Here is a 21,816-nt window from a genome sequence, read left to right on the forward strand (position 1 = left end):
GATGCCCCTAGTGGTGAACACACTGTACTGCACACTCATGTTTTTCAGCGTAATAAAAGAGAATAGCGGTTGAAAGTTTAATAAAAAATAATTGCTGTGTAATTCAAGATTCTTATTTACATTTACTACATTAAAATATAATATCAACTAAAGAAACTTTCAGGTTAAAGAACTTAACGAGCACATTAGAATTGCTGTCTTTCAATAAACTTTACGTGCAGCTCACTTGTGTAACTACTTACTTAGCTAGAAACGCGCCACCTAAAATACAGTTTCTACAGTAGTAACAACAAGACTTGAACATTTAATGTATGGTAAAGCGTGCTTGCTTACTATCGTGACAGAATAACACAATTTACCTGTGCAAACTAGTTTTGTCTGGTGTTTCTGTTTCCACACCTTTCCTGACTTCATCGATGATTGACATCAACGTACCGCGAGAACACAGCTTTCGAATCGATCTCGCGGTATTTTGACGTGATAGCCCGATCGCTCTGCGCAGTCTCGAACCGACAAACTTCTAAAACCCATAGATTTGGACATAGATATGTATATAAAGGCTAGATGGCTCAAGGCGGAGTCAGCTGTGTCGTCACTTGGCGGCCATCTTAGGTCAGTGCTGCCATAGTGCTGCTCCCTGTTGCTGTGGACGGAAGGTGAGTGACATACGCCAACTAAAATGCTCGTAACTTGCTGAATTCTTGACGGATTTACAAACGGTTTGGTTTTTTACAAACGTTATTAACGTGGCTATAATTCTGGATGCTTTAACATGTTTCATGAATTTTTTATTTATTTTTAGTATACGTATTCAGTGTCATAGGTACATCTTTGACGTTTATAACAAACCAATCCGTTTGAAAATCGGTAAAAAATTAAGCAAGTTATGGTCATTTAAAAGTACCTGCATCATTAAAACTCAATGCTACGAGTGAGCGAGCGCCCTGTCCTAAGATGGCCGCCAAAATGCGGACGTTCCACTCAATTGGCCATCAGCGCGGACGAGCCATCTAGCCTTTATATACATATCTATGGATTTGGAGACATTACAAATAACACTTTTAATTACAAATTATTTTTCTGTGCTAACAGTAAATAGTATAGTTTAAATTCTGAGCTAAAATATAGATAATCCAACCATTAATGTAATTTGTATTGCCCTAGTATGAAAGGCACTGCTAAAATTGTCGGGTCTTGCAAAGTTTTTTTTCCTCTTGTTTGAAAGTTTAGAAGAAAACATTTTGGATAACTTTATCTGTTTAAAATAAATAATAAATTCACCACAACAAATAACAAGATTTTATCACTTTATTTTTTAAATTGTGCACTTTCACAGCTAACACCATAGCTTTACCATAGATGGTAGAATAAATATATTTATTTGTAATAAAATAAAATTACAACAGCTAAAATGAGAAAAACTTTATCATACTAATGAAAAAAAGTGTTGTCTTCTGGAATGTAGGTTTCATTGTAATTTCCATAACAATTAAATTAGCATAAATAAATAAATAAATAGAATACATAAATAATACACTATTAAAAATAAATATATTTTCAACAATCAGAAATCAAAAGTATTCGATGTAAGCTAAAAATCATCTTAAATTATCTTATACAGAATAAGAATGATTTTAATCAAAATTTCAATATCTTTCTTTCTCAATTTCCTTCGCTTGAACATCTTAAATGTTATTAAATTAAACCAAAGAATCAAATAAAAAAAGTGCATGAACGTCACTTCTGAATTCTGCAAGTAGATTTGTTTTGATATTGACCACGGAAAAAATAAACAAAACCAAACCATTTACTCAGAACATCTATCATCATAATAATTACTACAAAACCCATCTCCAATATGCCTAAAACTATATGTTCTACAGAAGGCTGCATATGGAAATCTTTGAAGGTAATGCATATATATTTAATGCTGATTAAAGCACACCTGCGTGCAATTCATCAAATATTGCATTTTTATCTGGTTAAGTTTAAGAATAAACAAGGGGTTTTTTACTCATCTCTTATATTTATCAGAACAACATATCCAACTTTTCAAAACCTGTTTGGTGACAAGCTAATCAGAATATCTCTTATTCAACTAACTAGCCAAATAAGCCATGTTAAAAGGATTCTATATGAATGTTTTAATATACAAATATATTAAAACTGCTTGCACCAATCTCCTTGTCCAACAGGTCAAAAAGGTTTGAATCTGCATGCTGTTCTCCATAAAAGAAAGTCTAACATTATATTGTTGCTCAATGACATTTAAATATTTGCACACACTTATACACGCACACAATAAATTGGGTCTGATGAAGGGGGAGCATAAGATGATCGGAGAACTTAAAAAAAGTTATTATTCCCCTTTCCAATTCCAGTGCCTGAAACCAAAGAAGCTTTCTGAGGAATTCCAGGTGGTGAATGAACCATTTCTCCAGCGCTAGGCTGAACCATTCTAGTGTTAACTGTGGTAAAACTCATGTTGGGCATTGATGAACCTAAAACGCTTGTACTCTGGGTTGCAAAAGCATTTTGGGGGATAGGCATCCTGAAGGCCGTGTTTTGAGGTGCTGGTGAGAGGGCACTGTAATTAGAGGTCATGGGGCCAAAACCAAAATGATTCGTGTTGGAATGCCACGTAGCAGAACTGCATGCATTGGACATGTTGCCAGCCAATGGCATGGTCATGCATGTAGCCGTCAAAATACCTGGGAATGATGAAAGTGGAAATCATACAAACCAAAATGGATGATGGGGAAGGGGGGACCAGAGAAGAATATAGCATAAGTGGGGATAAAAAAAGAATAAAAACCAGCTGAGATGGAGTTTACATCAACTACATACAGGATATGCTATGCACATGACTATATGAACTCTATACCGTTAAAAAACACTGGATCACAAACACTCAAAAGTAAACAGATAATATACAGCAATTCTCTCTCTCTCTTTTCAGTCAATCTTATTCTCAAAGTCTCTCTCTCTCGCTTTCTCTTTCTCAGCCCTCCTTACCCTGGGCTTTTTGAGTAGAGGTGGAGATGGCATTGAGGGGGGGCAGTTTGGGTTTGGGCTTGACTGACATAAGAGAGTCCAAGTCCACCAACGAAGCACCTTCACCAAGAAAGGATGCTGGCTTTTTGGTCTCCTCAAAAGTTTCACCTATGGATAGAAAAAATAAGGACTAAAACAATGATATAGGGCCCTATTTTAACGATCTAAGCGCATTGTCTAAAGCGCACAGCGGAACGTCTAAATGGGCGTGTCCGAATCCACTTTTGCTAATTTAACGACGGGAAAAATGGTTTTTGCGCCGAGCGCATGGTCGAAAAGGGTAGGTCCTATTGTAATGGGAGTATTTTGGGCGTAACGTGCAGTAAACCAATGAGAGACTTAGCTCTCATCCCCTTTAAAAGCAAGTTGCGCTGGCGCTATGTCTAATCCCTATTTAGATAACGGACTTTGTAAACTGAAAAACTAAGCGGAGGAAGAAGATCCGTTAAATAATTGTGTTGTTTTTCACTTGTATTGAAATTGTTATTTTTTTATTAAAACCTTTAAAACCCGTTTTCTTTTAGTCATGGAAGTAAAAAGCAGGCTTGTAATTGCTTTAAATGTATGGCTATCCAATATCATCAAAAAATAATTTACAAGTATGTAAGATAAGGTTTGTACTCTAAAAATACTTTATTTGTAACAAACAGGAGATAAAGAATTTACAAACGGCTCCCCTCACGTTTCAGCACTTTGGACAGCGGTTTTTTTAGCAAAGAGTTTTTTAAGCATTACTTAAAAATGTTTCTCATCTCACCATATCCACAGTTACAGAGTCATCATATACAATAAATCCGTGAGGTAGCATTAAAAATTTTTTTAAAAACAGACGCATTTGTTCAAAGCAAAGCATTTATTTACTTACCAGGCTGCAGAAGCAGCTCTTTGCGCCTTCTAACGTCTCATAATTAGTCCTCATTTATGTCCAAGAGACTCTTTATAATCTTTTATATTCAATCCTTTAATCTTTCATATTTAAATGCATTTTTGTGTTGCTGCGCATTCATGTACCTTGTGATAAGCAAACCCGCGTTGTCCTCCCGTGTATAGGCGCATTTTACTAATGCGCTCTTTAAATAACATAAAACACATTGCGCCATTGACTTTAGACTTTAGACCAGGTTTTTGTTGGTCAATGGCGTAGTCTATTTTAGTTGCCTCAAAATAGCAACGCGCCAACAATGCGCCTGAACACACCTCGTTTTTAGACCAGAACGCCCATGGGCGCAAAAGGGGGCGCAAATGCATTTGCTATTTAAACAACGCGGCGCTAAACGTGAAAATTAGGGTGGAAACTAGCGAAAGACACTTGCGTCGCGCATTGCGCTGCATTGCGCCGGGTGTAAGATAGAGCCCATAGTCTCTGCTATTAAAACATACTAGACTTAAAATATGTGAAAATGAGGCATGTGCTCAGCCATCTTGTTTATTTGTTGTCCTATCAACAATACTTCTAAAAATGTATAATAAGTATCTACAGTATATATTAAGTTTTAATGGCACAAATGTTGAAAATTCAACAACTAGACTTTTAAAAAGTGCTCATTACCAACTGGGAAACTAACAAGATTTTTACCAGCGAGTCGATTAAAAACATCCAGAAATGGCATAAGGTAAATCAAACTTACTGGACCATGCGATTGAAAACATCTTGCCATTTGTGTGTGCAATATGCATTGGGCAGTCTGTAAATAGTTTATGACAGCATATTCTAGCTAAGCATAAATGAAAGCATATCTAGCATAAAAAATAGCTAAGCTTAAAAATAAGAAACCTGTTCCGTTTGTATTGTTCCCAGAAGGAGCTCCCCAGGGATCTGATGTGCCTCCATCTCCAAAAGGGTCACTGGTTGTCATAGCATCTGATGGAGCTGATGGAGTTCCCCAAGGGTCATTTGCGGTTGGGGGTGAAGATACTGAGATGGGTCAAATAATTAGGTAAATAAGTGGACAAAAGAATGATGCACTATGCTGACAGAAGACTGCTTTAGCCCAGCCTTACCTGCTGTGCCCCAAGGGTCATTATCTGCTTTCACCCCATCACCAAATGGATCATCAGACCTGGCTGGTGGTGCTTCGAGTGGCGCCCCCCAGGGATCAGAGGCTGCATTGCCTGAATCCTGCACACTATCTGCTGATGTCCCCCAGGGATCCGACTTTACTGGTTTAGAGTCTTTTAGTGCTTCGTCTGGAGATCCCCAAGGATCATTTGCTGCTGTAGGTTTATCCTCAGAAATTCCAGCAGAGTCACCCCATGGATCATTGGAGAAGGGTGGAGACTCTTTCTCAGTGCCGGACGATCCTCCCCATGGATCACTGGAGGCAGGTGGAGACCCGTTTTTCACATCAGCAGATCCACCCCAAGGATCATTAGAATTAGATTCTTTGGCATCATTAGATGGCGCCCCCCATGGGTCACTATTTGAAGAATCAGATGGAGCTCCCCAGGGGTCTGAACTGGATGGAGGTGCTGCTGTGGCTCCTTGTTCCCAAAGATCTGGCTCTGTATCCCCCTCCTTTGCCTAAGGTTGGAATCCACAAATTTACAAGATAGTAATGGGTCTTTACTACAGGAATGTAATAAAGTTTTGTTCAGTAATTGTCTTTCTCACCCGTCTCTCTGCCTCTTTCCTTTCGGCCTCCAGGCGTCTCTGCTCCTCCTTCTTTTTGGCCATGGCGGCGGTCAGATCAGCCACTGAAGGGATGTTGTCCAGAGATGGAAGTCCTGTGTATGGAGGAATCTCTGGCTTTTCCTTTTCAGGGCCTGCAGCTGAAGATGCTGAGATAAAAACAGATGGGGAGTTAAACTGTGAGAGATGATGGGACCTTAAAGGGACACTCCACTTTTTTAAAAATAGGCTCATTTTCCAGCTCCCCTTGAGTTAAACATTTTATTTTTATTGTTTTAAAAATCCATTCAGCTGATCTCCGGGTCTGGCGGTAACACTTTTAGCATAGCTTAGCATAATCCATTGAATCTGAGCTTTAGCATTAGCACAATTAGCATCGCGCTCACATATCGGCCTGGAAATCGCAACTTTTCATTTTCCGTCGGTCTTAGTACACGATGTCATTACATAAGAGGCAAGTTTTAAATAGGAAAAATTTCCAAACTCTTTGGTTATTTTTGCGTGATGCTAATGGTCTAATTAGATTCAATGGATTATGATAAGCTATGCTAAATGTGGTACCGCCAGACCCGGAGATCGGCTGAATAGATTCCAAAAAAGTAAAAATCAAATGTTTAACTCTAGGGGAGCTGGAAAATGAGCATGTCCATTTAACAAGATTTCTCAACCTAACCCCCGAACATTACTTTGTGCAGGTTCTCCAGCAGCATTTATAGCTTAACAAAAATCTTACCAGTTGGAGCTTTTGTCAGCTTGTCTTTCGTCTTCATCGCGAATTCTCTCTCCTCTTTTCGCTTGCCCTCATCCTCAACCAGTAGCATTACAATCTTTGCCTTTTCTCTCACATTTATCCCCTGTAAGGACAATTTTATTACCCAACCCATAATCTCTGTGTAATCATTATTAATGTAATGACTTGAGAGTAGATAAACATAAAAAATGATAGTACCTGGTCCTTTCCATCCTTGTCCGTGAAGCGATATTCTGTCAAAACTTTAAGAATGTGAAGATTCTCCGTACATTGCTGGGGAACGCGTTCAGAGCCGGTTTTCAGCAGGTATTCAAGGAGGGTTAGAGACTGTTGCAAATAAAAGACAAATCATTGTTCATCATTCATTCCTTTGGCTCCAAACATGGTTGAATTTAGAAGCTACCAAACACTTCCATGTTTTCCCTATTTAAAGACTCTTACATGAGTATTTACGTGAGTAAGTATGGTGGCACAAAATAAAACTTTTGTTTGGAGCCATAGGAATGAATGGGGCTAGGCTAAATGCTAACACATTTAAGAAGCGTTGTACAAAGATTAAAAGTCTACGCATTGAAAAAAGATGGGTATGTATTAATTCATCTAAGTTGAGGTAAAAACATAGTAAAATATTGAAAAACTGTGGTGTTTTCCTTTAACAAGCACCACAAAATACACAGTGAAGTGTAACTTGATCTCTCTTTCTCTCTCCCCCTCTCTATTAATAAAGCCGAAGACACTTAGTAACTATCCACCATAAATAAATGTTGAAGAAAAAAAAATGTCACGATGAACCGTAAATCCTGCCAGTACTAATGATCCTACGAACAAGAGAAAGCCAGACACTGTCGGGAAACACGATCAGGTGCACAATACAGTCACAAAAACCATCACTTGCTATAAATATTCAAACAGTCTGAGCAGGCAAGCAAACTGAGAATCTGAATCCTTAAACAGAAGTTCAGACTGCTCTTCGTTTGTTAAAAAAGAATAGTTGTTTATACTTTCTGCCATCCCTTCTCTCTCGTTTACTCACCTTGTACACATGCCTCCAGTTTTTGTCATCACTGAGGCGCTTCCAGAGCATTGTCAAAATCTCATTGCAAGCCACCACATTGTACGTCAGGTCTGAAATATCGGCCATTTGGGAGCTAGAAGGCCCCCAGGGGTCATTAGAGGTCGCTTCTCGAACCTTAACAACAGATCCACAAAAAGAAAAGAGTCAACTCAGCACTACATTCTCCTGCAAAATCTAAATGTGAATGTTTATGTTCTGTACTGTACTAAACCCAGATGCCTTGTTTGAATAGATACTCTGTTTGAATAGGACTAAAAGTAGATGCAAAAGAACAGAAACCTTGACTTCTGCCTCAGAGAAGTTCTGAACAAGGTTCTTCAATTGTCGACGCAGCATTGAGTGAGTCATGATGGCAGTTTTGTCTGTGACCTAGCCAAGATAAAGAGATCAGTTTTGATATTTGAAAAACTCATGCACCAAATATGCAACTGCAACACATGCAAGGATGTAAATGGCACGCAAAAAGCTATTCAGAATATGTTATATTGCTGCACTTGTATTACACTGTACAACAAATGTAAAACAAACAACCTTCTTACCTGCTAAATAACAGATTTATGAATGGCTGTTGACGGATTTTCTCAGACACAGACAGGCACCTCAGCCCATGTGCTCTTAATGGTGGCCTATAAACAAAACCCTGTAACAATTATGGGAGCTGTTTAAAAACAGGCATAACTTCTAATGTGAAGAAATATGATTGAATGTATGGTAAACTCTAGTACAGTGGTTCCCAACCTGAGGTCCGCCCCCCAATTTTATTAAAAAATATTAAAAAAAAAAGTACAATGTCAAGATAAGGTATTTAAAATATTATTGTGTAAAACAATTATTTCAATTCTGCTTGCTTCAAACGTAAAGACAGTTGTAGAGGGTTGGGGGGGGCTCAAATTGTCGTATGTATATGTAAAGCAAAAAAGTTTTAAAGCAGTTATTACCACATAAAACTGTTAGATACTATTGTGCTTTTTAACAGCAATCTTAACATTTACTACAGGTTATCAATTTACTTTTGTTAATAGTCCTGTAGTATGCATTAACAAAATAACTATAATTTTCCACAGTACACTATACTGTTGTATTATTCATGTTGGTTTTTTTTTAGAATAGAAACATCAACATAATAATGCTTTACGCTATTTTCAGCAACAAATTCAATCTGCACTGTGCATATTTGCCAAATATTGCTGCAGTACAAATGATGGCTTATTTACTTCACAGACAGGTACATCAACAATGCTACAGATACCAAATTCCCCTTGTTCTTGGCAATCACGAAAAGAACACCTAAAACGAACAGGTACACTGTAATACACTATAAATCAGCTGAGATAAGGAAAACTGATGCATCAGTGATGTCCGATCGAGCCCTGACTGCAATCTGACACCTGCAGCAGCTGATACTGGTTTGCTGAATAGGGAGGCATCGCCTTTAACACAAAAATATATCAGGCTAAAGATTGTGCGTGAGAATTTACATGGAGCATCGCCTCTTGTGTGCACTCTGCGACATAATTTCTAAATAACAATTACAGGCGAAAAATATGCTGAATATACCAACCTTATGGGAGGATGGACGGGATGAAGGATCAGAGGCTTTTCCAGAGAGCAGCGGAGGAAATTTCCGCTTCCGTTTACGGCTACCTGTCAAAAAACAAGCTCGGTGCAAGCCTCTCTGTTGAATATTAATTACGTGGGCGTGGCAATCGGAACGCGTTGACCAGAACTGTCCAACAATAAATAATGAATATTAATGTAGTGGGCGTTCCTATGCGTTTACGTCGAATTTCACTAAAATGGAAAACGCAATGATTTAACAATTATTTTCAACATAAATTAGGAATTTACACTATATAAGTTGCCATGAATTCAAATCCTTTATCATAGTATTTTTTGTATAGATATTTTCATTTTTATTAATCTTAATTAAAAGCAAATATTAACATTTAAAAAAATATATAAATTAATAAACAGGGAAATAAGAGAATGAGAACGAAATAAATAAATAAATAAAAAAAGGTAAAGGGAAATAGTTGCAATGTTTTCAAAGTTTATTTGATCAATGTAAGGAATTGCCTATGATAAAATAAAGGTCCAAACGGACGCGAACAGGCGATGACACATTCGCTAATCCCTACATCATGGTTGCAGATGATCTGAGCTTGATTTCGGCGACTGTGAGTCGATCCATTTATCCTCAGATCTGATGACGCGTGATTCTCCAGCTCGAGGCGTCAGACTCAGTAACGTCACGGACTCTCCGGTGCCCGTAGAAGCGGCTGGCCCGCAATAACAAATTGGATGAAGACAGAAATATTACTAACATCGATTGAAATCGGTTCAAGATGGCGTCCGAGGGGGAATACGAGTCGATTTTGTGCGTAAAACCAGATGTCAATGTTTATCGCATCCCACCGAGGGCGTCGAACCGCGGATACAGGTAAATAAAAGGATGCGCGGGCCCGAGGCCATGTCAGGTGTCTGTGCTGCATAATGATTGTAAATATTCTATAGTTTATTTGATATGTCAGTCTTACTGCTAGTACGTAGAGAGGTGTATGCGTTAATCGTGAATAATAATTTCAGGGATTGGTACTGTATGCGATGTTTTTTTATTGGTTCATCGTTTAAACTGCTGATATGAGAGAAAAAACATCCGGTGATTTTATATATTCGCGCTTGGCCTGTTTGACTACAAGCTTACGACTTGATGTTCATAAATAAATATGAATATACAACTGCTACATGGTCCTCAATAATCCTTATGCACATGTCATTTTTTGGTATGGTATTGGTATATATAGACCATCTTTCGGTTGTTAAATTGTTAGGGTGTAAAGAGATGCAAACATTTGTAAAATCCCGTCTGTTTTCCCTGAAATTTCAAGGAATGTTGCTAGATTTTTATAAAATCCTTAATATACAACAAGGTTGAAAATTCAAGCTATAGATGTCTCGTCTGTACCCCCACATGACAAAATTGGAGCAGCCGTTCTTCAATGCCATAGGAGAATACATAAATCTGATTAATTATAACATTATAAGAATAACTTATTTTGCTTTATCTGTTTATTATTGTTAAGCTCAAGACTCATAAATCTAAAAAAAGCCAGAGTCTATTTTATCTAAGTTAAAACTCTTGAAATAAGTTTACATTGATGTTGTGGTCATTTCAGGGCTGCTGACTGGAAGCTGGATACTCCAGACTGGACGGGCCGTTTGCGCATTACAGCAAAGGGAAAAGTGGCTTATATCAAACTGGAGGACAAAGTCTCAGGTTTGAGTAGTGTTATAGACTGGAAAAAACATCAGAATTGTATTGGATGTTTATGAATATCTGCTGGTTATTTTCAACCCAGCGTTGGGTCAAAACAGGACGAATCCAGCCGTTTATATTTGACTTTTTTTGTGTGTATTGTTTCTATTTGTATTAGTTCGTTTTTTTTATTTATTACAAATCTATATATTAAACCGTGTGGATGAAATTGTCGTACTGTGTATGGATGTGTGTACGTGACCAGTAAAACAGTTTTTTTTTATATTTAGGTGAACTCTTTGCTCAAGCACCAGTTAAGGAATACCCTGGAATCACTGTGGAGACCGTCAGTGACTCCAGCCGCTATTTTGTTCTCCGAATACAGGATGACAGCGGTATGTATAACATGTCTAAGTGTATATTGTTTTTACAACGCTTAAGAAGAAATGCTTTCAAACAAACACTTTACCTATGCAATGATGTTAAAAGCTATTGACCGCATTATCCATTCTGGTTGATCTTTAGGTCGAAGTGCATTCATCGGAGTTGGATTCGGAGACAGAGGGGATTCATTTGACTTTAATGTTGCCCTGCAGGATCATTTCAAGTGAGTCTCTATCAGAAACAATATGGAAGTTTATTACTACATGTACAAATAATTTGCATTGCTTGAGATTGTGTTGCATGCATTAATAGTATTCAACATACACAGTTGGTTTATTCTACTGTTATTTTATTATTGTTTTCTTACATTCTTTCTATAAGGTGGGTGAAACAGGAGTTGGAAATAAGCAAAAATTCTCAGGCGGTAGACTCTGGACCCAAACTGGATCTGGGCTTCAAAGAGGGACAGACCATCACACTGAATATCGGGGTAAAACAAAAGCTGCTTCCTACTTAGCACATTTTGCGATGGATAAAAAATAGAGCACAGGTGTTACATTTTTTTTTCTTTAGCAAGGTAAAAAGAGGGACAAGCCCCGCCCTCAGAGTTCAGGTGGATTAGGGCTCCTCCCCCCTCCTCCAGGGGGAAAGATAGCCCCTCCTCCTTCCTCCAATCACAATTCGGTACAGTCCACAGGAGGAGCACAAACAGGTAAACTATTTATCTTTTTTACTGACTGCTTGTATATCATATCAAATATGAATATACCAAATATTATTTGGAATATAAAATATTTTTGGTAAAATTAAAACCTATTCTCTAAATGCACTCTCATAAAAATATATAACCTTAATAGCAATGTTTTTCTCTTTATATACTTGGTCACATCTTCTTGTCCTGCTCATAGGATGTTTATTGGAATTGGACAGCAGTAACTCTAATACAGTGGTTCAGTCGAACCCCAGCTCTGACCTTTGGGGTGACTTCTCAAGCTCTGCAAGGTAACGCATTATTATTTCTCTTAATTTCTGGTTGTGACCCATCTTGCTGTACTGATAACTTTCTTTCTTTCTTTCTTTCTTTTCGTTATTTATTTCTTTCCTTCTTTCCTTCTTTAGCTCTGTCCCTCCTTCAGCAGCACGTCAGGAACCTTCGTCTGGGAACTGGGTGCAGTTCTAAGACCGCTTCATTGTCTTTCATCCTATTATTGTTCCTATTCTTTCATCTGAACCAATGCAATTTTAAGATAATGCCTGAAAATTAGACACAGGCTGTATGTAAAGCTTTTGGTTTTGTCATCTGCTAATAGAAGCAGAGCATAGCAGGGAGGAATTCTGTTGGCGTTATTGAACAAATCAACCAAATTATGGAAAAGTTTATATAAAAACAAGCAGCAATCTCATGGAAATTGTATGCGTGAAACATTTCGGTAGCGTTTTGTTTTTGACAACCGATTCAGTATCTGTAATTGTCCTCAGTGTTGTGTTCACTTTGTTGTCATAACATGTGTTCGTCTTTGGAAGAGTGAATATTTGTGTGTGTGCTTGGGTGTTTAAAAATGAAGGGGGAGCTAGATTAAAAATGTGAAATTGAATGAGGTCTGGATACATCTACAGCTTGACATGTTGTATAGCATAAGAATATATAAAAACTGTACAGTTTAAATTAAGTAATATAAACGTATTGATAAATAAGGCCACAATTTAGTGTAATAAAGTGTTATTAAAATACAGCGCTATGTCTTAAGTATTCATCACATATCCGTGCTGTCATTTAATTGACTAATAAATAGTCATATATGTGTTAAACAAATAAAATACTCCAAAAGAACTACAAGATGCATTACTTGAAGTCTTTTGCTTAAACCTTACACATGTCTCCTCTGTACATTTATTGTTCTTAGTTGTCAGTAGTTTCTTGCAATCTAGAGACCTATTGAAGTGCTTAATTAATTTGTGACGTATAGGTTTCACAAAAAGCAATAACCAGTTCTCGGCAGTCAGGATGAAGATATGAAAGCACTGGGAATTTTGCATTATGATTTGCTTTCTCAAATTAAGTATATTTTGTTTTTTAAGTTTCCTTAAAACATATGTTTGCCGTTTTGTTAAACTTAAAAGTGTCATTAATACATCCTGTACTTCTTAATCTGGTCAGCAGAGGTCTCTTTCACTCAGTAGTTTTTGTGACATGCACACACCTGCTTTAGTTTCTGACCTGTTACATGTCTGTTGTATTTCCCCTGGTTGTAATGAGTTGGTTGTTTGGCTTTCGTTAAATGTTGTTAAGTCTCACATACCCTAGTATGAACTTTAAGTTATGAAATTAGTGTAAATCTATTTAAATGGAGACCTTGATCTTGCGGCCGGTTGCATAAAACTTTAAGACAAGTCTTAAAAGTTAGTCATGAATTTTTTTTCTTCAAAAAAAAAAAACGTTGTCACGGGGTGGTACCTTTTCAAAAAGTACACCTTTGTAACAAATAGGTGCATATTGGTACCTCAAAGGTACACATTAGTACCTTAGAGGTACATACTGGTACTTCAAAGCTACATATCTGTACCAAAATGGTACATATTAGGACCTTTTAAAGGTACCGACCCAGTGACAACTTTTATAGCTTTATTTCTGAGAGTGTGTGTTATAACACAATTAAAAACACAGTCCATCTGTCTGAAAAGGACATAGAGATTTTGGCTGAAGAAAACCTTTAACTTAATTCATACACTGTAAAAAATACTTTGCTGCCTTAAAAATTTTTGTTGAATCAACTCGGATTTACTAGTAATTTCAACTTGCTATTATTTATCTTGACTAGAGATGAGTTGTTATAACTACAGGTGAGTTGTTATAACTTATAAATTTAAGTTGACTTTTCTCAACTATATTTTACAAGTTGTGACAACTAATTTCTGTTGACATGACTTGTAAATCTGAGTTGATTTAACAAAAAATTTTAAGGCAGCAAAGTTTTTTTTGGTTTTGGCTCAATCATTCAAAACATATTTGATTTTAATTATATTTTTACACAAGCAAAACACATCTCTGCTACAAATGAACATTTGAAGTTTGTTTCTAGTAGTTACCATTCTTGGACAATTACACCAAACGTGACAGAAGTTCAAACGTTACAACTTACCCCATAGGTGGGGTTAATTGTAACAGGCAGGGGGTTAGTTGTAACACTTGCTAAAAATAAGTTTGCAGGCAAATATTTTAATACTATTTTGTCTATATATGAAGTGGATATTGTTTATATATCTGTCTATAATAGACAGGTATCCACACTGTATTCATTCATCCAGCCATTTTCTAAAAAAAGTTCAATTATAAATGGATACAAATGTCTAAATATTTGAGAAAAAGCAGCACAATTATGACAAAACTTTTTTTATATGTGACCCAGTCTGTAATAACCATACCACAGTTTCAAAATCAAATTCTGAGATAATGAAAATCAAAGTCTGATTTTATCCATTCATTTCATTATGATTTTAATCTTTGACGTGACCTTATTCAAACAATATTAAAGATATGAACAAAAATAAATTTGACACAATTTTTAATAAGACGGTCACATTTATTTTGTTGGCAGCCAACAATCATTCGTGTTTAGCCTTTAAAACAACGGTAAGAATTACGCTAACATTAACGGTTTTTATATCGTTATTGCTGAGGGGTTAGTTGTAACACAGCGTTACAATTAACCCCGCTGGGTCAAAATATTTTCAAGTCCACCAAAAAAGTTGCTAAGAGCTGCAGACATATTAATCAGTGTCTTGTTGACTAAAACATAGCATCGTTTTTAAATATGACATAGCATTGGATTTGGTATCTTACACACCCAACTTAGAAACCGAAAAAACATATGATGAAAAAATGCCACCAAAACACTCGTTCATCAATAACTCTCTGGAAAAATATTAAATATTATTATTTCCAATAAATTGCGGGAGATCGTCTTTTGGCAGCGTAAAAAACCCAGAAAAACTAAACGCTCAACCTTGTGCAACAATATAAACAGTCCGTGTTACAACTAACCTGTGATTCTTAACTGCTAATGTTTTTTCAATAGATAAGCCAAAGCATTTCTGGAGCTTGTCAAATTTTTTAAATGTTGAAAAGGTGTCAGTAATCCATCTTTAAAGTAGTGATGTCTGACCTCATCATATTGGACCCACCGCGATGCCTCTGTCATATGATAGCTGTGCGTGATGAATGTATGCAGACGTGCAAGACTTTCATGGAGTAACATGCCAATTTTTGTCTGGTCATTACAAAATACTACGGTATGTCTATAGGAGGTGTTGAATTTAGTACAGAAGTCTTGCTGACTAGTTTTTCAAAACTTTTATGACTTTATTAATATTATATGATGCTGAAAGTTCTGCCACCAGCACAAAAAAACAAATATCAAATAAAACTCATGCCACTGCTATTCATCAATGAGTAGGATTCATTCGCACCAAGGGGCCACAGAAATAGATCCCAGGAACTTGACAAAATGTCCTATCAATATCCTTCGGACACTGCATGTGGATCTGTTTTGAAATGATGCAAGGAAATGTTCTTGGGTAATGAGGCCTGTTTTGAGGTCAGCTGTTTAATCCGTTACAGTACATTTTGCATGTGTTTGTTTTTGATGTGAACTAGTGTGTTATCACTTTTACTCTATCGGTGTGTGCATGCTGGTGTAATAGATTATGAACTTTATTTCTGATAATGTTAATAATGTACTATGCTATAACTGGTTGAGACAACTCCAAAACAATGTTGGTTAGGACTTTGTTGTTAGTGCATGTGTGTCTATGATGTCTGCTTGAAGTGCTTTCACCCCTACTATCAAAAGTCATCTTTGCAAAAGTTTTAGACTATAAATACCCCATAGTGTAAATATGGCTTAATGAAGGCATCCAAAATGTGAAGTGCTTCTGGCCCCCAGGGCTGCATGCAATTGAGAACCGCTGGCTTACAGCACATTAAAGGGTTTACATACCAACTTGTATTGAAGCAAAATGTTTGTAATGCAACTTTCACACAACATACTCCTTTTACACTTTTGTGCACATTGCATACAAATGAAAACATACAGGATGATGTATGTAGCATACCGACTTGTACTTACATACATAAACACATTTTATTATAGAATATCGAATGAAAGGTCATGTACAGGCGTCTGAAATGCAGAGTAGTTCAATGACCTCACGTCATCTTCCTCTTATTTAGTGAGCTATTTCAGCTGTTGCTTTCTTAACAAGGTGCCTAAATAGCTTTTGATTGAAAGGGCAAAATTTGGCACTTGCAGATGTATTACATTTCTGTTTCAAAATGTAGGCTATATCTTACTGGAACGTACAATAATTTTGCTTGTACGGTATGCGTTTCATAATGTCTGTCATATTAGCTTCATAATTTACAATGATATGCCTTCATAAATCAGTTGAAGGAAATGCAGTAAGCTTAAAGTTGAGCCGCAGGACTATCTGTTACACATGGCTGTGTGTGCTGTGAATAAAACTTGAAGACAACTTCAAGACTAAGGTTGGTTAGGACTTTATCGTTAATGCATGTGTGTCTGTGATTGCGCATGTGTGTGTGACAGAGGTGATGATGGCTAAAGGTGTTATATTAATGCTGTGAGGTTTATTTTTGAAAGCTTGGACGTACTGTCTGTCTGCTTAAATGTGTCTGCATGTCCTCTGCTGAAATCTGAGAGATGTTCACTCTCACTACACAGAGTTTACTTTTGTCTAGTCACATACAGTGTGTTGCATGCATTACTGCATAAACCTCACCTAAAATGGGATGACAGAAAGATAGGTGGACAAACTTTATTGAATTGAAATAAGATATACAAGATCTGTAGCAAAAAAAGCTAAGTACATGTAAATACAAATATTAATAAAATTTCTTTAGAAAAAAACACACGTCTTTCAGTTACAATGTTCTGGAACATTCATGTGCATTGGCAGAGTAGATAAGAGCAATACTTTCGTGGAAATAAAATATAGCTTCCCAAAATGGTTGTGAACAAACTGTCATGCCTCAAACGCACTGTTTCCAAGAATCATAAAACAACTCTTTCTCCATCTGTTCCCAGTTCAAGTTGTATTGTAGAGCATCCAGTTGGTCTGGAGATGAGCAATATATATTTATGCTCCTGAATGCATATGCTAATAAGATTGCTGCAGATCTTTAAAGGGGCCATGGCATGAAAATCTGACGTTTTCCATGTTTAAGTGCTATAATTGGGTACTTCCCAGTGCTTCTATCAACCTAGAAAATGTGAAAAAGATCAACCCAGTAACTTAGTTTTGGTAAAACATTCTCTGCAAGCACGTGAAAAAATAGGTTATTGAATTTGTCTCCTTATGATGTCATAAGGATATCTTATTATAATAATACCCCCCCTTAATCTGCACTATCCAACCACAGCCATTTAAAGGGACACAAGGCAGCATTTTTATGTTAATAAATCATCTTCGTAAGTCGGTATATGGTTAAATGACTCATTACATGACGAATGAAGACTCTCTCGCCCGCCCCTACCGTCTGTAGGAAGAATACCCCACTTGCAAGTTCGCTGTATCCGACCCGGTGTCCTTCAGTCTCGATATAGAACGCATTTACTCCCAGACACTAGGGGGAGCTAGTAGAGAAATAATACTCAGACTTGCCTTGTGTGCCTTTAATGCAGTGAGGAAGAGAGAGAGAGAGAAAATAATTAACAGCACAATTTAGTTTCAATTGCAACAAGCCACCATCATTGCGATCAGTGTTTGAATTTCATCAGCTCATTTGAATTTTAAAGGACACACCCAAAACGCCACATTTTTGCTCACACCTACAAAGTGTCATTTTTAACATGTTATAGTAAATTATCTATATGGTATTTTAAGCTCAAACTTGTCAGGTGTACTCCGGGGACACCAAAGATTTATTTGACATCTTAAAAAAGTCTTGTGTCATGGCCCCTTTAAAAGTGCCAGTGTCCCTACCAGTTGTTCCATAGTAACCCATACTGATCTATACAAGATGTGCATTATTTGGAGAGCAGCAATGGTGCTGGACTTTCAAAATAGGCACAGGTTTCCCCCCCCCCCCCAAAAAAAAAAACGTATACCCCTTAAACCCACTATATTTGAGCGTTCCTTCATTTTGATTGGGTTTTTTCTATTTGCATAGTATAGTTAATATAGCTGAGTACTACAGTAGTCTGTAGATGAGAAAACACTCGGTGAAGAAATACATGTTAAGCCTCATTCACATTAGCAGCGACTAGCAGTAGCAGAGTGACGCAATCTCATGGATTTCAATGGAAGCTGGGCGACTTCCAGCGACACGAGCCACAGTGACCGTTGGCGACCGGATGGGCTTGTCAAGTCGTGCGACAAAGTTGAGAAAAGTTTAACTTATGAGATCTTAACCAATGAGAGCGAAGCAGTGGAGGTCACGTCTTTCGTCAGTTACTGGAGTGGACGTTACTAATTTGTTTATGACAACCAGATTTAGAAGCGCCCCCTAACAACCTCGTTGAAGGAGATGAGCGACACACAGTGACAAAATCACTTATATTGTTGAATGTATAAGTATAACTTATATTGTGAACAGAGATGACAGGCCTGCAAGGCCTGAATGAAATCAAGCCTCAGCCAAGTAAGAAAAAGTAACATAAAAGTAACATAGCATTACTTTCCTTGAAAAGTAACTAAGTAACGCAATTAGTTACTTTTTTGGGGAGTAACTTTATATTGTCATGCATTACTTTTTAAAGTAACTTTCCCCAACACCGACTATTACTGCAGCACCCGGGGAGCAATTGGGGGTAAGGTGCTTTGCTCAAGGGCACCTTAACTGCAACCTGCCGATTGTGAGACTCAAACCGGCGACCGTTAGATTATAAGGCTGACTCTTGAATCATTAGGCCACGACTACCGATACAGAATAAATTAACTATCAGGGTAACCATCAAAGCAGTACTGTCCTGACACAAAAAGTGATAGACCAGATGATACGGTCGGATCTCAACTAGACTTTCTTTTGATCCATCAGCCAAGCTCCACCAAGGAACTCTCCCATTTCTTCCGGTCTCCCACGACACTTGGGCTGGGGATGAAGCAGAGATCTGAAAAGACCGGCTGCAAGAGGAGTGAATACCATAAAGCGTGAAGGTTCCTGGTGTGACCAAATCTTCTCTGATACCGAAATGCCCCATTTCCTCCACTGTAAATACCTTTTGTATGCCACATTGTCTGATACAGTCTCGGACCATGGATGGTTTCCCGTCAACATGGCATAGACCAGAATGCCCAAAGCCCAGCTGTCTGTACTGGGATCTACAGTACAGTACATCCTTTCAGGTTTTTCACAGTGCACCTTTTCCTTGTTCCCATTGTTGTTCACTTCAAAGCATCCAGAGTCGATCTTCTTCGTCACTCTTGCTATTTTAGACTCTGGTGTGCAGTATGGAGAGCTGTACCATATGCACGGTACCCTGGCGCCCACAGCCTTCGCCATGCCGAAATCACCAAGCTTGACCCAGCGGCAGTCACGGTCACATAGGAAGATGTTCTCGGGTTTGACATCACGGTGGACGAAACCCAACGAGTGGAGATGAGTGAGGGCACCGCTGATCTGCGATGACACTTGCTGAACACGGTTCTCCTCCATACCGATCTGGATACAAGAAAAATAACACCATTAAAGGATTAGTTAATTTTATCAAAAAAAATCAATGTTATCCAAAATGTTGATGTTTTCTTTGTTCAGTCGAGAAGAAATTATGTTTTTTGAGGAAAACATTCCAGGATTTTTCTCATTTTAATGGACTTTAATGGACCCCAACACTTAACACTTTTAATACAGTTTAAAATTGCAGTTTCAAAGGACTCTAAATGATCCCAAACGAGGCATACGTGTCTTATCTAGCGAAACGATTGTCATTTTTGGCAAGAAAAATAAAAAAATAGGCACTTTTAAACCACAACTTCTCTCTTTCCTCCAGCCGTGTGAAGCGCCAGCGCGACCTCCCGTAATATATGCAAAACTACTCCCCAGTGTTTACAAGTGTGGAGAAAGAGGAGCGTTACGACGTTGTTGTATGTGGAATGATACTAATGTCTTTGTGTCAGTTTATTGTTTAAGATGGTTTGCAAATTTGCGTTTCATATATGTAACACGTGACCTTTCCACGTCATTAGACAATTATGCGAGGTCGCGCTGGCGCGTCACATAGCTGGAGGAAGAAGAGAAGTTGTGGTTTAAAAGTGGCAATAATGTGTCGCTAGATAAGACCCTAATGTCTCGTTTGGGATGGTTTAGAGTCCTTTGAAACTGCAATTTTAAACTGTATTTAAACTGTTAAGTATTGGGGTCCATTGAAGTCCATTAAAATGAGAAAAATCCTGGAATGTTTTCCTCAAAAATAAAAACATAATTTGTTCTCGACTGAACAAAGAAAACATCAACATTTTGGATGACATGGTGGTGAGTAAATTATCTGGATTTTTTTTAAGAAAATTGACTAATCCTTTAACAGACAACAGGGTTGTGAATTAGTAAATAGTTCATTATTAAATCCAATATAAAAGCGGTACATGTTAATCCAATTCTGAGAAGTATTTTTTTTTAGTTTGTGAACTTCAACAGCACACAACTCCAGGCCGGATTTGGACCGGAGCTACTGACTTCGGTTTGGATCTGGCCCGGAGTCGTTTGCTGTTTAGGTTACTGCGCTTATCAATGGTCTATTTACCCATGACATGCAAAATGCAGAAACTGAACTTAACTAACCCCAGGAATAATGACATCATAGAGATCGCCGTAGATGCAAGGCTGTTGTGCAAACACATAGTGGGTAGGAGTGGAGAAAGCGATACCAAGAGCCGAAGTTAAAGACGGGTGCGTGCAAAAGGCCAAAGAGAGATTGTATTCCCTCAGAAATGACAGGAGACACGTGGAGTCACGTCGAAAGAATTTAAGGGCCATTGGAGTTCCTGGGGCATTTGCATAATTGGAGAAACAAGAGTAGATGGTCAGATATGAAGGAAGAGAGAGGCACAGATTAGGGTTAAGGAAAAAAGTAGGGCAATAAAGTGATATAGTATAGATAAAAATAAAAAGCAACAAATCAAGGTTGTCATCACTAACCTCTCTTCTTGTGCATAGCTAGCATGACCTTGCCGTATGAGCCCTCTCCAAGAAGTTTGATGATCTGGAAATGATCTGAGGTCTCCAGTGATGCCAGCGACTGAGCTGTGAGGTGACACAACTCATCCAAGAGTCTTGTATGTGTCTGCATACGAAACCAACCATGATCAAAGTTACAACTGGATGTGCAAAACATTAACACCTAATGTAATTCAGGAGAGAATTTTTATCTTGTCCAACAGTTATTCGATTTATTTTTTTGATATTGGACAATACATGTGTTACTGCATTCAGTAAATAAGCTCCTCTCAATTGGCCCCCGTATGTTTTTTTTGGTGTCTTGATTTCCCTGGCTGTCAACATAAATATCACAAATCCCTTGTTGAAAGCAAATACATTGGTCAGTGGGTCTGGTGGAATAGAAATCATAGTGCTAATAGTCTGTCAATGCATACTATTACAGGGACTTGACAGTGAAAGAAACATTTCCGTGAAAGGATCTGAGAATCGTAAC

The 21,816-nt window shown here is 37.7% G+C and overlaps 3 protein-coding genes across 6 annotated transcripts in view; 1 reads left to right on the top strand and 2 right to left on the bottom strand.

Annotated features, from left to right (window-relative positions):
• Positions 1-1,294: 1,294 nt before the first annotated feature.
• On the bottom strand, positions 1,295-9,194 carry epn1b (epsin 1b). 2 transcript variants are annotated; one of them, XM_065287938.1, is made up of 10 exons: positions 9,071-9,194; positions 8,049-8,149; positions 7,789-7,878; positions 7,468-7,623; positions 6,633-6,761; positions 6,417-6,537; positions 5,666-5,832; positions 5,056-5,575; positions 4,829-4,969; positions 1,295-3,162 (listed from the first exon to the last, which is right to left on the bottom strand). In XM_065287938.1, the coding sequence occupies exons 3-10, from the start codon at positions 7,855-7,857 to the stop codon at positions 3,002-3,004; spliced, it is 1,464 nt and encodes a 487-aa protein (XP_065144010.1). In that variant the 5' UTR covers positions 7,858-7,878; positions 8,049-8,149; positions 9,071-9,194; the 3' UTR covers positions 1,295-3,001. The 2 variants fall into 2 exon arrangements, with proteins under 2 accessions (XP_065144010.1, XP_065144011.1); XM_065287939.2 differs by having other exon boundaries at positions 8,049-8,135; positions 9,071-9,188.
• Positions 9,195-9,723: 529 nt separating this feature from the next.
• necap1 (NECAP endocytosis associated 1) lies at positions 9,724-13,020 on the top strand. Its single transcript, XM_065287944.1, has 8 exons — positions 9,724-9,949; positions 10,686-10,786; positions 11,056-11,160; positions 11,291-11,372; positions 11,531-11,639; positions 11,723-11,861; positions 12,058-12,151; positions 12,269-13,020. Exons 1-8 carry the CDS (start codon positions 9,855-9,857, stop codon positions 12,327-12,329), a joined length of 786 nt encoding a protein of 261 aa, XP_065144016.1. The 5' UTR covers positions 9,724-9,854; the 3' UTR covers positions 12,330-13,020.
• Positions 13,021-18,558: 5,538 nt separating this feature from the next.
• The window catches only part of LOC135777658 (serine/threonine-protein kinase SBK1), a 6,779-nt gene continuing 3,521 nt past the window's right edge, over positions 18,559-21,816 (bottom strand). For 2 of the 3 annotated variants that reach the window (XM_065287941.2, XM_065287940.2), the window contains 3 exons: positions 21,303-21,447; positions 20,946-21,148; positions 18,559-19,829 (listed from right to left, as the gene is read on the bottom strand). In XM_065287941.2, coding sequence (XP_065144013.1) covers positions 19,182-19,829; positions 20,946-21,148; positions 21,303-21,447 — 996 coding nt within the window. In that variant the 3' untranslated portion in view covers positions 18,559-19,181. Of the gene's footprint in view, positions 19,830-20,945; positions 21,149-21,302; positions 21,454-21,816 lie in introns of those variants that run through there. The other variant, XM_065287943.1, reaches the window with a different exon arrangement.

This window comes from Paramisgurnus dabryanus, chromosome 19 (assembly GCF_030506205.2).
Source record: "Paramisgurnus dabryanus chromosome 19, PD_genome_1.1, whole genome shotgun sequence".
Lineage (NCBI taxonomy): Eukaryota > Metazoa > Chordata > Actinopteri > Cypriniformes > Cobitidae > Paramisgurnus > Paramisgurnus dabryanus.

Coding starts and splice junctions, on each gene's coding strand:
- epn1b (XM_065287938.1), bottom strand. CDS start 7,857: ATGACTCACTCAATGCTGCGTCGACAATTGAAGAACCTTGTTCAGAAC. Junction 5,833..6,416: donor GCTGACAAAAGCTCCAACTG/GTAAGATTTTTG, acceptor TTTTTATCTCAG/CATCTTCAGCTGCAGGCCCT. Junction 3,163..4,828: donor GAACAATACAAACGGAACAG/GTTTCTTATTTT, acceptor TTCTATCCATAG/GTGAAACTTTTGAGGAGACC.
- necap1 (XM_065287944.1), top strand. CDS start 9,855: ATGGCGTCCGAGGGGGAATACGAGTCGATTTTGTGCGTAAAACCAGAT. Junction 11,373..11,530: donor GCCCTGCAGGATCATTTCAA/GTGAGTCTCTAT, acceptor TCTTTCTATAAG/GTGGGTGAAACAGGAGTTGG. Junction 12,152..12,268: donor GACTTCTCAAGCTCTGCAAG/GTAACGCATTAT, acceptor TTCCTTCTTTAG/CTCTGTCCCTCCTTCAGCAG.